Source organism: Erpetoichthys calabaricus, chromosome 15 (assembly GCF_900747795.2).
Source record: "Erpetoichthys calabaricus chromosome 15, fErpCal1.3, whole genome shotgun sequence".
In the NCBI taxonomy this organism is placed as follows: domain Eukaryota; kingdom Metazoa; phylum Chordata; class Cladistia; order Polypteriformes; family Polypteridae; genus Erpetoichthys; species Erpetoichthys calabaricus.
In genome coordinates, this window is record NC_041408.2 from 4,925,001 (window position 1) to 4,940,124 (window position 15,124).

Below are 15,124 nucleotides of genomic sequence, written 5' to 3' on the forward strand. Positions count from 1 at the left end.
CTAGTTTTCACACACTTTCTCTGTACGTTTACAGAGCAGCTCTTCTTCTTTTCTCCACCCTAGCAGCCCGCTTCTTCTCTTCTTCCGTCAACATCTTTTCACGTTAAAACTGATTGTCAGTGTTTGTGTTGCAGTTACTTAGTACGTTTTCCTTAATTTTTCACTTAAGCTGGCACTTAAGTCTTCAATCTGCCTCAAGAATGATTTAAGATATGAAGAGGTAGGGGAAGTGACAGCGAAGGTGGCAGGGATGAGATTGGCGCCCATACACATGCGCCACTCTACCGCCCTGCTGGCCGCTGCCGAGAGTTGATTCTACAATAAAATAAAATAAAAATAAAAAGAGGAAGAACCTTGGAGGTCAATCATGACCCCGAAAGCAGATAGTAGATGTCACATAGTATATGTGTACCAAATTTCAGGTCAAACGGTTTGTGAGCAAAATCCTGGACAGACAAACGAACAGCCACAGTAGCGTATTATGTAAGAAGATATAAATATTATCACTCATGCATGTCAGCATGTAACAAACTGAGGAGATGTCTGTTCAGAACTAACTCAAAGAGTGACAAACTACTAGTCACATGGCTTCCAGGCAGGAAGGGGCGGGTCCAGGAGGGCAGGAACTGGAAGTGACATCACTGGTCTCCAGTCCAAATGTGAATTTGAATAAGATTAAAGGGTTGGATGGTCTTTTATTTACTAATCTGTTAGCTTAATTGAATTTTTATTCATGTCTAATTATGCATTTCTAATGCAGTAAGACAATGCGAGTTCTTCAAACCACAAATTATTCTGAATGATTATAACCATCAATGAAAAAATACAGATGTGGGCTTTTAAGAGAAATAAAACTCCTCACACTTCACTCTTCATAGACCACTCATCCATTGTGAACAACTCTGCGGACCTGAATTAATTTGTCTTTGAAATTCAACTAAGAACCGAGGGGAAGAGTCTTTAATGTTGTGCACCACAATGGCTTAGACGAGAATCCGTTTAAACTTCATGTTATTGAGCTTCTATACATATTTAATGAAACTGCATCATGAATATTTGTAAAGGGTATTTTCTAATGTGCAAAGGACTCTGAACAGCGACTGTTAAAAATTAAAATGACATCAATGTTTTGTCACCGGAGAACAAATGCCCATTGTGCACAGGTGAGTTTTTCGGACTGAATTTGCATTGCTTTTTTGTTTTCAGTGGCACTGAGATTTGTTACAGGGATGGTCGTCATTTACTGTGCGTTTTTAATGTCGATTGAGGGAGACGAAACTAAGCACTGCATTCTGAAATCATATGTTTTGGACTGAGAACTTTGATTGATGTATTGAACAGCCCTCTCTTTTTTCTAATTTCATTCAGGAGCCCTTTAATACCTTATTTTATATACAGGCATATGAAAAAGTGTGGAAGCCCCTCTCAGCCTGTGTAATAATTGACTCTCCTTTCAACAATAAAGATAACAGTGGTCTGTCTTTCATTTCCTAGAACATCTGAGTACTGTGGTGCTTTCTGAACAAAGATTTTTAGTGACGCAGTATTTAGTTTTATGACATTAAATCAAATGTGAAAAACTGGCTGTGCACAAATGTGGGTCCTCTTGTCATTGTGCTGATTTGAATGCCTGTCACTGCTCAATGCTGATTGGTTGGATGAGCTCATTAAGCCTAGAACTTCATAGACAGCTGTGTCCCATCATGAGATATAAAGGTATTTAAGGTGGTCAATCACAAGTTGTGCTTCCTTCCCTTTGACTCTCCCCTGAAGAGGAACAGCATGGGATCCTCAAAGCAACTCTCCAAAGATCTGAAAACAAAGATTATGGAGTCTCCTGGTTTAGGTGAAGGCTACAAAAAGCCATCTCAGAGGTTTAAACTGTCAGTTTCAACTGTAAGGAATGGAATCAGGGAATAGAAGGCCACAGGCACAGTTGCTGTTAAACCAGCAGGTCTGGCAGGCCAAGAAAAATACAGGAGCGGCATATTGGCAGGATTGTGAGAATGGTGACAGACAACCCACAGATCACCTCCAAAGACCTGCAGGAACATCTTGGTGTATCTGTACATCGTTCTACAATTCAGCACAATTTGCACAAAGAACATCTGTATGGCAGGGTGATGAGAAAGAAGCCCATTCTGCACTCACGCCACAAACAGAGTCGCTTGTTGTATGCCAATGCTCATTTAGACAAGCCAGATTCATTTGGGAACAAAGTGCTTTGGACTGATGAGACACAAATGGAGTTATTTGGTCAGAACAAAAAGTGCTTTGAATGGTGGAAGAAGAAACACCGCATTCCAAGAAAAAACACCTGCTACCTCCTGTCAAATTTGGTGGAGGTTCCATCATGTTGTGGGTCTGTGTGGCTAGTTCAGGGACTGGGGCCCTTGTTAAAGTCGAGGGTCGGAAGAATTCAACCCAATATCAACAAATTCTTCAGGATAATGTTCAAGGATCAGTCACAAAGTTGAAGTTACGCAGGGGTTGGATATTCCAACAAGACAATGACCCAAAACACAAAGACATTCATGCAGAAGGAGAAGTAGAATGTTCTGGAATGGCCGTCACAGTCCCCTGACTTGAATATCATCTGAAATCTATGGGATGATTTGAAGCAGGCTGTCCATCAAATTGAACTGAATTGGAGAGATTTTGTATGAAGAATGGTCAACAATACCTCCACCCAGAATCAGACACTCCTCAGAGGCTATAGGAGGACAGCGTCTAGAGGACAAAAGTTTTGATGTCATATCTCTGTTGGGGTGCCCACATTTATGCACCTGTCTAATTTTGTTATAATGCATATTGCATATTTTCTGTTAATCCCATAAACTTAATGTCACTGCTGAAATCCTACTGTGTCCATAAGACATGTCAGATATTAAAAGGAAGTTGCAACTTTGAAAGCTCAGCCAATGAGAAACAAAAATCCAAAGAATTAAGAGGGGTTCCCAAACATTTTCATATGACTGTATAAGCTCTCTATATTACTGATTAATTTGTTACAATCAACCAGTCAATTAGTAATACATTTTATATTCCTTTATCTATATCTGTCTGTCTCTTTCAGACACATATACCTTGGGGACGGCTTAAAGGCTCTGGTGGTGGTAATCCCTTGCTGATCCACAGGGTGGCGCTGTATTCTAACTTCTCTTCCTACCTCTGTAGACTGGATGATTGACAACCTCATCACCTCTGATGTCACTTCCTCTGCCCATTCACCTGGACCCACCTCATCCTGCCCGGCCTGTATTTAACCGGATGTGTCGCCATCTTGGACGGCCTAATTTCAATCTTGTGTCTTTGGAGATGTTCCTTTCATTGAAAAGCAATTATTTATTTTTATCTTTACAATATATGGAGTTGAGGTGTGGCCCCAAATCTTTATCCATCCATCCATTATCCAACCCGCTATATCCTAACAACAGGGTCACAGGGGCCTGCTGGAGCCAATCGCAGCCAACACAGGGCGCAAGGCAGGGAACAAATCCTGGGCAGGGCGCCAGCCCACCACAGGACACACACACACCAAGCACTCACTAGGGACAATTTAGAATCGCCAATGCTCCTAACGTGCATGTCTTTGGACTGTGGGAGGAAACCGGACCACCCAGAGGAAACCCACGCAGACATGGGGAGAACATGCAAACTCCACGCAGGGAAGCGAACCCAGGTCTCCTAACTGCAAGGCAGCAGCGCTACCACTGCACCACCGTGCCACCTAAATCTTTATCTTTGTCCTAAATTATAATATATTATGTGTATTATATATATATATATATATATATATATATATATATATATATATATATATATATATATATATATATATATATATATATATACAGTCGACTTAAAAAGTATTCAAGTCCTGTCACATTTTTCACATTTTGTTATATTGCAACCTTCTGCTAAAACCATTTGAAGTGTTTGTGCGTTAGCAGTCCAGAGTGTACATTAGGCCCAGACAGGATTGTGCAGTGATTTATCTTTATCGTAAGAGTTCTTTACACATCTTACACAGTTTAACTGCACATTCAAATATACAGATTGGCCGATTAAGTTTGTATTTTGCAATTTAGATTGATTGATAGATTGTAGATTGTAATTTATACATCATTAGTTTAACAATAATGTGTAAACATTGAACAGGCCATATAAATGTAAGGATGTAATGGGAACGATAAGCTGCTACATCCCCATCGTGTTCCTGGTGATACATTTAATTTAATAATATTTTTTTTTATTTCCACCATCATTATCATAATTAAATATAGCTAATTGCAGTGTTACCTGTAGCAATTTATTGCAACAAATATTAAATCATACTAACACTATAACTCTTTTTACTTTGCACGTAATCTCGGTAATGCATATGTAACCATGAAAAAATTTCCACCACCGTTTTCGACCTCCCTAAGTGCGAAAATATCATTTTAATATAAAGTCTGACTATAAATAGAGATAAATGATTGTGTATCGATATTATCAATTAGTTATGACGAGAAACAAAGAGATATGAGATTTGAGAAATATTGCACAACCGGAAGTGCTTCTGACGACCTTTTCCTCGCTCTCAGTATCAAGGGGAGCGCACTTCCGATTTTTTATATATATATTTGAAACCCATTCCTTGTTGATTGTCCATCAGAGTTGACCCCCTTGCAGAATCGTGGATGACTGTCGTAGCATTTTCTATTGCTTAATTAACCAGCAACTTTCGACCCGCGATGATCCGTAGTTTAAGAAACCCCTACATAGTGGGCTCGACCCTATCCTAGTAAAGGATCGAAAATCAAAAATAACATTATATTTACAATTAGTGACCCTGAAATACACTAAAACGACACCCCACATGCTTATGTTTGGATATTTGCTGTTCTTAAGCTACTGGGGGTGTCTCTTTCAGGGCTCGGCCACCAGTAAACATCAGAGCTCTAAAATAGGATTGTATTCACGACCTGTATTACCAATATAGGCCTTTATTACCAATCCCCATTTTCTCAAATGTTTGTGTAAAGGAGTAACTTTGACCCTTCATATCCCAATAGAGGGTGAACCCTTGCGGTCGGTTGATGTGACCCACACAACTTCAAGTCCTTCTCATCATTTTTTTTGCTAAAGACACCTACTGATTTACTCTTTATTATAAGGGTCTCATTTTCTGCACATGTTGTGGTCCTGCAATGGCCTAAAAATGAGGGGTCTAGTGGGCCAAAATTGGGGGGGGGGGCACAAAAATGGATGTCCTGCACATCTAGACACCAAGACGAGTCAAATGCTTTGAAACACAATGGGGGTTTTCTCATAGAATTAAAAATAAGTGGAGTGATTACAAAGCTTTCATAAGTAATTGTTACCGACTCAGTAGCCCGAAAACAGCCGGCGTCCTCTGTGTTATGTGTTTGGCTGTCTTCTGTGATGATAGGTATGTCATTACCACACTTCTGTAATCCTTGTGTTTAAAAATAAATTGTATTATTCTGTTTCTTAAAGTGAGTGGGCTTCTGCTACCTTGATACAAGTCTAATGGCTGGAAACCCCTCCTGTAGGAGAAAGATAAGGAGAATAAAGTGGGAGCCTCAACATATTATTGGATTAATTACAGGCATTGCCAATGGGCTAATGAACTGATTGATCAATCAATCCATTCTTCTTCTTCTCACAACATACACATTTCCTATAGCCAGGCTGACTCAAGCGGCCTTACATCTCCAGCCCTCGGTGGTCACATTAGAAAGATTTAGACGAGAGCAGGCCATTCAGCCCATCAAAGCCTGCCAGTCCTCTCCACTTAACTCCTCGAAACATAACATCACGTCGAGATTTGAAGGGCCCTAAAGTCCTACTGTCTGACACACTACTTGGTCACTCGGCCCATGTGTCTGTGGTTCTCTATGTGACGAAAAACTTCCTAATGTCTGTGTAAACTTTACCCTTCACAAGTTTCCAACGGTGTCCCCATGTTCTTGATGAACACATTTTAAAGTCCCCATCTGGATCCACTGGACTAATTCTCTTTATCATTTCAAACACTTTAGTCAGGTCACCTCTTAATCTTCTTTCGCTTCAACACTAAAGACTCGGCTCTTTTCATCTTTCCTCATAACTCATCCCCTGTAGCCCCAGAATCGGCCTCGTCGCTCTTCTCTGGACTTTCTCCAGTGCTGCTATGTCTGGTGGGCTCAAACCTGCACCCAGGACTCCAGATGAAGCCTCACCAGTGTGTTATAAAGCTATATCACCTGACATTTTGTGAGCCTTCTTAGTGGCTTCTACACACTGTCCGCCAGTTGATAGTCCAGGTCGATCTTCCCAACAAAGCTCACCAGTCCTATTGACTTAATTTGATGTTATTTTGGAGAGCATTGATTGGTCCCTACTGTCTACCACACTACTTGGTCACTTATTCCATGTTTCTATGGTTCTCTGTGTAAAGAGCAATGTCCTAATGTTTGCACAAAATTTACCCTTCACAAGTTTCCAGCAGTGTCCCCATGTTCTTGTTGAGCTCATTGCAAAGTCACCGTCTCAATCCACTGCAATAATTCCATTCATAATTTTAAACACTTCAATCAGGTCTCCTCTTCATCTCCTGTAAAGGCTCAGCTCTTTTCATCTTTCCTCATAACTCATCCCCTGTAGCCCTGGACTCAGCCAAGTCGCTCTTCTCTGGACATTGTCTAGTGCTGCTATGTCTGGTGGGCCCAAACCTGCACCCAGGACTCTAGATGAGGCCTCACCAGTGCGTTATAAAGCTTGAGTAGAACTTCCATGGACTTGCACTCCACACATCAAGGCGCTATATCACCTGACATTCTGTGAGCCTTCATAATGGCTTCTGCACACTGTCTGCCAGTTGATAGTCCACTACGACTCCTAAATCCTTCTCATAAGATGTATTCTCGATTTTCAGACCTCCCATTGTGTACTCAAACTTCACATATTTACTTCCTACGTGTAATACTTTACATTTACTGACGTTACATTTCATCATCCATAAACCTCCTCAAGCCCGTCTGCTGCCCAAGTCCCTCTGTGATGATTCTACAGATTCTCGATTATCTGCCAGTCCACCCGGCTTGGTATCATCTGCAAACGTAACCAGTTTGTCGTTTACATTCCTATCTCAATCATTTATAGATATTAAAAATAGCAGCACCTCCAGCACTGCCCCTTGCTGGATGCCACTCTTATTTCTGATGAGTTCACCCTCTTCTTCCGGTGTCTGAGCCAATTCTGCACCCATTTACTCCCTGACTTCCCATCTCTTTCAGATCAATGGCCAACCTCTCATGTACGACCTTCTCAAATGCTTTCTGAAAGCCAAGATCAATAATTTGTAACAGATAGTTTATGTAATTATTATTAAATAAAAAATACTATTCGTTTGTGCATTATGCTTACTAATAAAAGGGTACAAAAAGAAAACCACTTTAACAATGAACTCTCATACAGGGCAGGGGGTTGTTTTTAGACACCTTGAAAGAAATTTTATTGCATGTTTAACAGTTACGTTTATATGCATTCAGCCAATTATGATTAATAAAATAAAATAACTAGCTGGTCTAAAAAGCTCCTACAACTTTCCCCCCAGATTTGTTAACGTTATGTCACCCACCTGCAGCTAGGCCTGTTCAGGCCCCTGGCCAGCACTTGGATGGGAGACCAACCAGGAAAAGCTTGGGTTGCTACTGGAAGAGGTGTTGGTGAGGCCAGCAGGGGCGCTTACTCTGTGGTGTGTCTGAACGTGGACCCCAATGCCCCAGTGCAGTGACGAGGACACTGTGCTGTCAAAATGGTGCCATCCTACAGATGAGACTTAAAAGGAAGACCCCGACTCTCTGTGGTCATTAAAGATCCCTGGACATCCTTCATAAGGAGTGGGGTGTACCCCGATGTCCAGGCTACGTTGCCCACCATGGCCCAGTCACTCCGGCCCCCTAATCATCCCCTGTCTCTAATCGACTATCTCTCTTTTCTTGCCACTTCACCACCTAACGTGTGGTGAGTGTACTGCCGTAAAAATGGCTGCCGTCACCTCCGTCCTGGTGGATGCTGCACATTAGTGGGGGTTGAAGTGGCTCCCCACTCACAATGTAAAGCACTTTGTGCAGTGAGAAAAGTGCTATATAAATGGAACAAATAATTATTATTATGTATTAAAGTTAGTCTGCAGTGTGGCTGACAATATGTAGGCCGTGGATTATTTTGTGAGCGGACGCTTCAAAGTGTATTTACTAGAAATGCCGGTTTAGTTGTCACTATTCACGTAGAAAGTATCAAAAGAACCTTCCTATATTTCCAGTTGGAATTTAAATCAACTGTGGCACTTGCCCTAGCTGAGCGTAGCAGAGATGTTGGCGAACGGTGTGATGAATCATCACTAATTGAGTTTAAGCGATCACAACGCACAACTCGCACAGTACAGTGGGGAACGGCGAAACGAGATGAGTAATTACATTAATGCTTCATGGAGCTCATTATCTGATATTATGAAAGTGGACTGGAGAGTCTGAACGTGTCGCCCTCGTCCACCGAGTGATTCAGCACTCAATGCCTTCAGAGCCCGATGCGAAAACTGAGATGGGGGGGCTTCAGTTCTTCCCTTTGGATTTTAAAGTTCTGGTAGAAAGACCACCGACAGTCCGTGTTGGCAATAACATCTCCAGCACCGTAACACGAGGATCCATATATATATATATATATATATATATATATATATATATATATATATATATATATATATATATATACATAGAGAGAGAGAGAGAGAGAGAGAGAGAGAGAGAGAGAGAGAGACAGAGAGAAAGTCCCCACCTTAACTGTTAAACTCTTTCCCTGGCGTCCTTCACATCTGTTCATCTGTTACAGAGTGCCTTTCATATATAGTGCCTTTCTCCACTACCTGTTTCTCTCCGCGGCATCTTTCACATCAATAACCGGACAGATATACCTGTCTGTCAATTAACTTACCGTCACTGAAGGTGAAGTCACTTTGAATGTCAAACGGCTGGATCTGCACGTCAGACATGAAGACGGTGACTCCTTTCTGGTGGTCGCTGGTTATTAAGGAGAGGGTCTGCTGCGCCTGACACACGTAGGACCTGCCTTTGGGAGTCACGAAGGCTGACAGGTGATGGGAACTGGCAGTGTGCTTTCCAGCTAAAGCATAAAAACAGATAGACGGACATGAAATGAAGCAAAAAGAATAAGGGCCGAGAGAGCCGAAGATGATAAACTTGTGTCACCTTTTCTTCTTTGGATATTTTGTGCAACGTCAATGAATAAAACAGCAGACTTTTACTGAAAAAGAGGCCTCTTTGATTTGGAACTTTAAATTCACTTCACTCCCAACTTTCTTTCTTTCTTTCTTTCTTTCTTTCTTTCTTTCTTTCTTTCTTTCTTTCTTTCTTTCTCTTCTTTCTTTCTTTCTTCTTCTTTCTTTCTTTCTTTCTTTCTTTCTTTCTTTTGTGAATTAATTATTATAAAACTATGGCAGAGTACACAGTAATAGGTTACTTAAGATGCTCTCTTTTTTTGTTGTTTGATGTTTTTTGTATTAATTGTTAATATTTAGTAAAGCGTATATTTAAAACTTCTTTCTTTCTTTCTTTCTTTCTTTCTTTCTTTCTTTCTTTCTTTCTTTCTTTCTTTCTTTCTTTCTTTCCAATGCATCTTCACCTTTCTCATCTTCTTCTTTATACTCATATGTAGAGGCTCCAGTGACTCCGAGAGCAGCCCACGTGAAGTGCGCACAGAGTCGGTTTGGCGCATTGCGTACAGCGCGGCTCGGGAATACAAAAGGAGCGGACGGCGGCGCAGCACCGGCGGCAGTGCGAAGACCCAGCCGGGCGTACGAGTATCTCGAAGACGCAAAGAGAGACATACCGAATTTGAAAAGACGAGTTTTCTGCTTCTAACAGGCACCGTTGATTGCATTAAAAGTCAGAGAGCGTTAATAACGAAGCTTAGACAGCCCTTTACGTTTACCAAAGCGCAATCCGCCCGTTAAAGGCCCGAGCCTTTGAATGATTCTTAAAATGATTCCGTTCAGGGTTGTTAATACGTATGCACAAATACGAAAAATGAGATTTAACATTAAACAAATAAATGCGGAAATAAAGGAACTTACTTAAAGTATTTAGTTGGCGGAAATCGTCCTACAATAAATAATACTTAATTCAAATGAATCAACATCTGCGTACTTTGACGTATGTGTAATGGAACCATAACAGCAAAATAAGAAATATAAATTACTTTAAGGACAATTTGTATAGTATTATTAGAATTGTATAATATTATTTGAATAATCTTTCAATAAATAAAAAAACAACTTTAAATTAGTCATTGGAGAAATGCCAATTAAGGGAAATGCGTTCTTTTACTCGTCCCCTCCATTACTATTGACATCAATAATAATAATAATAATAACGGAGTATACCTAGATTTGGATTAAGCGGTTCATGTTTGACAATGTTTTATTACAACTGCTAAAATAATAACAATATAGTCTGCTATGTGTTTGCACTTAATAATTTCACTTTAGCACCTCATAAACATATTCATATAATTTATTGTATATTATTGTATTGAAGTGAAAAAAATCCCTTCGAAACTTACGTTCAACAGCATTATTGAAGTGGGATACTTCTGAAGAGTCGTAAATTAATTGCATTTTGTTAATCTTCCAAAAGATATCTTGGCCTTTAGATAAGTTATGCGCCTCCTGTAAAACAGCGGTGAAATAGCATTGACATCTTTCTTTCTTTCTTTCTTTCTTTCTTTCTTTCTTTCTTTCTTTCTTTCTTTCTTTCTTTCTTTCTTTCTTTCTTTCTTTCTTTCTTTCATCCATCCCACCAAACATAATCCACTTGTCCCATTCATCCACAGTGTCAGTAATACCGAGGTCTTCTTACCTTAATGAAAAACAGACGGAAGGTGTAGGCGTCTTTTAGCCACGAAATCTGAAGCTCTGCCTCTGTAGCTGCACATTTACCTTTAATGTCTGCCCCACGGGGAAGTGTGATCTGGGCTTGTTCTGTGATCAGCTGAAGCAAAACGTAGAGTAGGAATGAGATTAGCAAATGTAGGAGACTGAAGAGATACAGAGGTCAAAATGAGAAAGATCTTAATTAAATAATCGACGATATGTTTCAAAAGGCAGATTGTTAGATAGACAGATAGATAAGAAAGGCTCTGGGTAGGTGGAGCAAGGAGAACACATTGGAGTAAAATAACAAAGTTAACAGCGCCTATAGACTAACCCTAAGGTCAAGTAAGCCTGGCATGTACAATAGGACTTTATGGGAAGGTGAACAAATAACTTCCATTTTCTGTTCAGAATTTCTTCTCGCGATGTTGCAGTACAGGACTGGCTGTGATGAAGCAGCTTCAGCAGAACGAGGTCCTCTTCGAGTGTCCGCCTCTTCATAATCAGAGGCGCTTGCATATGGTGGTTTAAACACTGGCCCTTAGCCACAGTCGCCTCATTTACGGCAACGTTTGCTTTAATACATACAGCCGGAATGATTAAGCGGGGGTCAAAGCTTTCGGATGGGCAGGACGGTATGGGTTTTAAAGTGGAAGTCGAAATACTTGGACATCGTAGAAGAGGTTTCTTTCTTTCTTTCTTTCTTTCTTTCTTTCTTTCTTTCTTTCTTTCTTTCTTTCTTTCTTTCTTTCTTTCTTTCTTTCTTTCTCAGACTACTTAGCTGAAGCTTTTATCCGTAGTCACTTAAAGTATTACAATTTACTAACTGTATTCATTTATTTCGAGACACAACTACATTTTTTCACAAATTTTATTCTTAATTTGACTTTGTTACATATTTTCTTTCTTTCTTTTTCTTTCTCTTTCTTTCTTTCTTTCTTTCTTTCTTTCTTTCTTTCTTTGTTACATATTTTCTTTCTTTTTCTTTCTTTCTTTCTTTCTTTCTTTCTTTCTTTCTTTCTTTCTTTCTTTCTTTCTTTCTTTCTTTCTTTCTTATATATTCAACTGAAACCTTTATCCATAGTGACTTGCAGTTTCATAATTTTTACATATTATATGTTTACACAGTAAAACCAACACTGTTAAATTAACTCTTATATTTTCTTTCTTTCTTTCTTTCTTTCTTTCTTTCTTTCTTTCTTTCTTTCTTTCTTTCTTTCTTTCTTTCTTACAATACATCCTCATCTTTCTCATCATACTCTTTGTATTCTCTTTCCCTTTACTCCTCCCTTTCAAATCAAATAAGATCTGTAATTTAAATAAGATATTTGCGTGCCTGAAAAAAAGCCATGGCGTTTTTATGACTGATGTGTGCTTTGTCTGGTATTGTTTGTACTGGAATATGATTAACTAATTTCTGATTAATAAAGTTCATTTTGAAACTCAAAAAAAAAAACAAACCCTCAAACTCTTTTTCTTTCTTTCTTTCTTTCTTTCTTTCTTTCTTTCTTTCTTTCTTTCTTTCTTTCTTTCTTTCTTTCTTTCTTTCTTTCTTTCTTTCTTTCTTTCTTTCTTATGTAATATACATTTACCCAAAGGAACACAGCAGATGCAATGAGTTGTTGCTACTTTCATGTTTTCTTTCCTTCATGATGCAGTGCCACATGATTGTCCAGAGCGATGTCACAGCGGGGTTCCTGTTAGACCCATCCACGTGCAGGTCCCAGAAAGACCCTTTATATATGCAGACCCCTAACAGGTTCAATGAATAGCCATGAGTGTCTGATTGTGAAATCCCTGTGGGTCCCTGATCTTGAAAGGACTCTTACTGCATACAGTCAAACGGGCTCAGTTCAAGGTTTCTTGATCAGTTGTATCCTAATCATTCAAGATTTCTGTTTTCTCCACAAATTATAAACCTTTTCAAAGCCCAAAGACCCAATTTCAGATGCAGTGAACCCTTTCCAGAATTATCTATCTATCTATCTATCTATCTATCTATCTATCTATCTATCTATCTATCTATCTATCTATCTATCTATCTATCTATCTATCTATCTATCTATCTATCTATCTATCTATCTATCTAAGTCAAGCAATGGGTTAAGGAGGAAGCACACAACCCAGTAAAGTGCCATTGCAGAATCATTTATTATTTTTAAGAGTGTGCATAAACTTAAAAAAAATGCTTAGGAAACGTATTGGCTGAAGTGTTTTAATTGTTCATTTACTGTAATTTGTTGGTTAACGCCGCTTAAACAGTTACTAATAAGTACATAAGCTGTCATAGTGAGTGCATTAAATGCTCCACACTCTCTTGTATAACATCTAAATCATCTACGTGATTGTGATAAGAGTTTATGAGCAGTGGTCTGCATGGACATTTAAGGAAAGCATTAAAACAAACAAAGAAAAAAAAAGAAAAGCAAAGAGGGTGAAGCAAATCCTTCAAGTTGCCAGTTTAGCGTGCATCCTCGAATTTCTTGAATTTTGACATGCACTTAAAGGATAAATAAATAAATAAATAAATACACAGAGTAAGTCAAATCTTACGTCAATGCCATTGAGAGCCAGGACATCGTAAGGCACCACAAATCTGACTGCAAACTCGGCCATTAGACAAGTCGTCCCGTTTTCTCTCACCACAAAGATATCTTTGTCCGGGTTGGTAGATAAACCTGAGAGATTTTCAACTTCTTGCTCTGCCAAAATCTGAACAAAAATATCTGATGGAAAAGTAGAGTGTGTCATTAAATGAGGAAAGCTGGAAATGTTCAGAAGTTCACCGTCCGTTCGTTACACTTTGGCATGTCATTAGCTTAGGCGCTGTTCTTCTCAGCTTTGCCTTAATTCCATCTTTACAGCAACACTAATAACAACAACAAAAGACGATGATAACATTGACAATAATAATAATTGTGGAGGACTAAAAGATTTTTTGTTTAATTTCATGCCTTTATACGCCGCCGAGACATGCACAGGCTCTCCAGATACGCAGTACTTACTACAAACGCAAAGCAAGAAGCCGGTGCTCTCCATGGTTCTGAATCGGTCGGGTCTGCCCTGCCCTGCCCGGCAGAATTCGCAAATCAGATATTTGACCGCCGGATTTCCGAAGAGTTCCCAGAAATCTAGAGACACACAATGTCAAAGGGTGTTCATGAGTGCACACTGCGGCAGTAGTTTGTAAAAACGTGCCCCCCACCCTCTGCAGTGGCAGTAGTGGTAGTCTGGAGGTAGGTAGGTAGGCACCGCATGAAGACTGGTGTAAACCAGATCGCGGTTTTAAAAAGTCATTGGATGTTATAGCCGCCAGAATTCTCATACAAACAGCCGCGGTCTACACGCAATAATAAATAAATAAATAAATAAAAATGAAACGAAAGTTCTACCCAACTAACACCAACGCAACCCAACGAAACAATAAACGAGATCAAATAATTCCTACCTTTCAGCTATCATGGGGGTAACCCCCGTTTTTCCAAGGATGCGCAGCTGTCTCCTATAGGCTGTAATTTGCAGAAGTGTTCCCGTTCCTAGCGCTGTAATGTGTGAACTGAGCCGTGTAATGCGAAAGCTACGCTCGTGGAATAATTCTGCCCAAGTTGTCACTTAGAACATTACATTCCCACGGATGGGCTTCTGGCCATACGCGTAGGTATCACTGAAGTGCACACAAAGCTTTTAATTGAATACGTGGAGACGTCCCCGTCAAATGTGCGTGTGCTCGTGCGGTGCCCGTTTACAAAAAAAAAAAAAAAAATTAACGAAGCTCAACTGGGCTCCCGCTATGATCGGAAGACTTTTGAAAACTGACTAAATATGTCGTTAAAAAAAGGAGGAGTTGGGGGTTGGGTTACTCCTATAGATCGGCCTAAATCGTGACCATTTGGCACATGTTGGGCTAATTCTCTGCACAGGAGTAAATCAAACCAGGAGGAAAGAAATGCCTAATGAATGTACTGATGGAAGGTAGGGGCTTAAAAGGAGGCGTCGCCCACTTTAACTTCTACCATCTGACGCTTTTTCCTAGCAGTGACCTTTTCATTCCGTTTGAAAAGTCCCTTGATGTGTGCAGTTCGCCGTGTGTTTGAATTTCACTGCGTTGGTTGCACTCAAATTGCAGTGGCATTCCGCTCAAAAAAATGAAACCGCTAGTTACGTGACTGTTAACAGTTAACA

The 15,124-nt window shown here is 39.8% G+C and overlaps 1 protein-coding gene across 1 annotated transcript in view; it reads right to left on the minus strand.

Moving 5' to 3' along the window:
* lamp5 (lysosomal associated membrane protein family member 5) overlaps window positions 1–15,124 on the minus strand; it is a 29,243-nt gene that overhangs the window by 7,407 nt on the left and 6,712 nt on the right. The window contains exons 4-8 of the mRNA XM_051919655.1: window positions 13,948–14,073; window positions 13,496–13,668; window positions 10,929–11,060; window positions 10,633–10,738; window positions 8,986–9,174 (exon numbers count right to left, since the gene is read on the minus strand). Coding sequence (XP_051775615.1) covers window positions 8,986–9,174; window positions 10,633–10,738; window positions 10,929–11,060; window positions 13,496–13,668; window positions 13,948–14,073 — 726 coding nt within the window. The remainder of the gene's footprint in view (window positions 1–8,985; window positions 9,175–10,632; window positions 10,739–10,928; window positions 11,061–13,495; window positions 13,669–13,947; window positions 14,074–15,124) is intronic.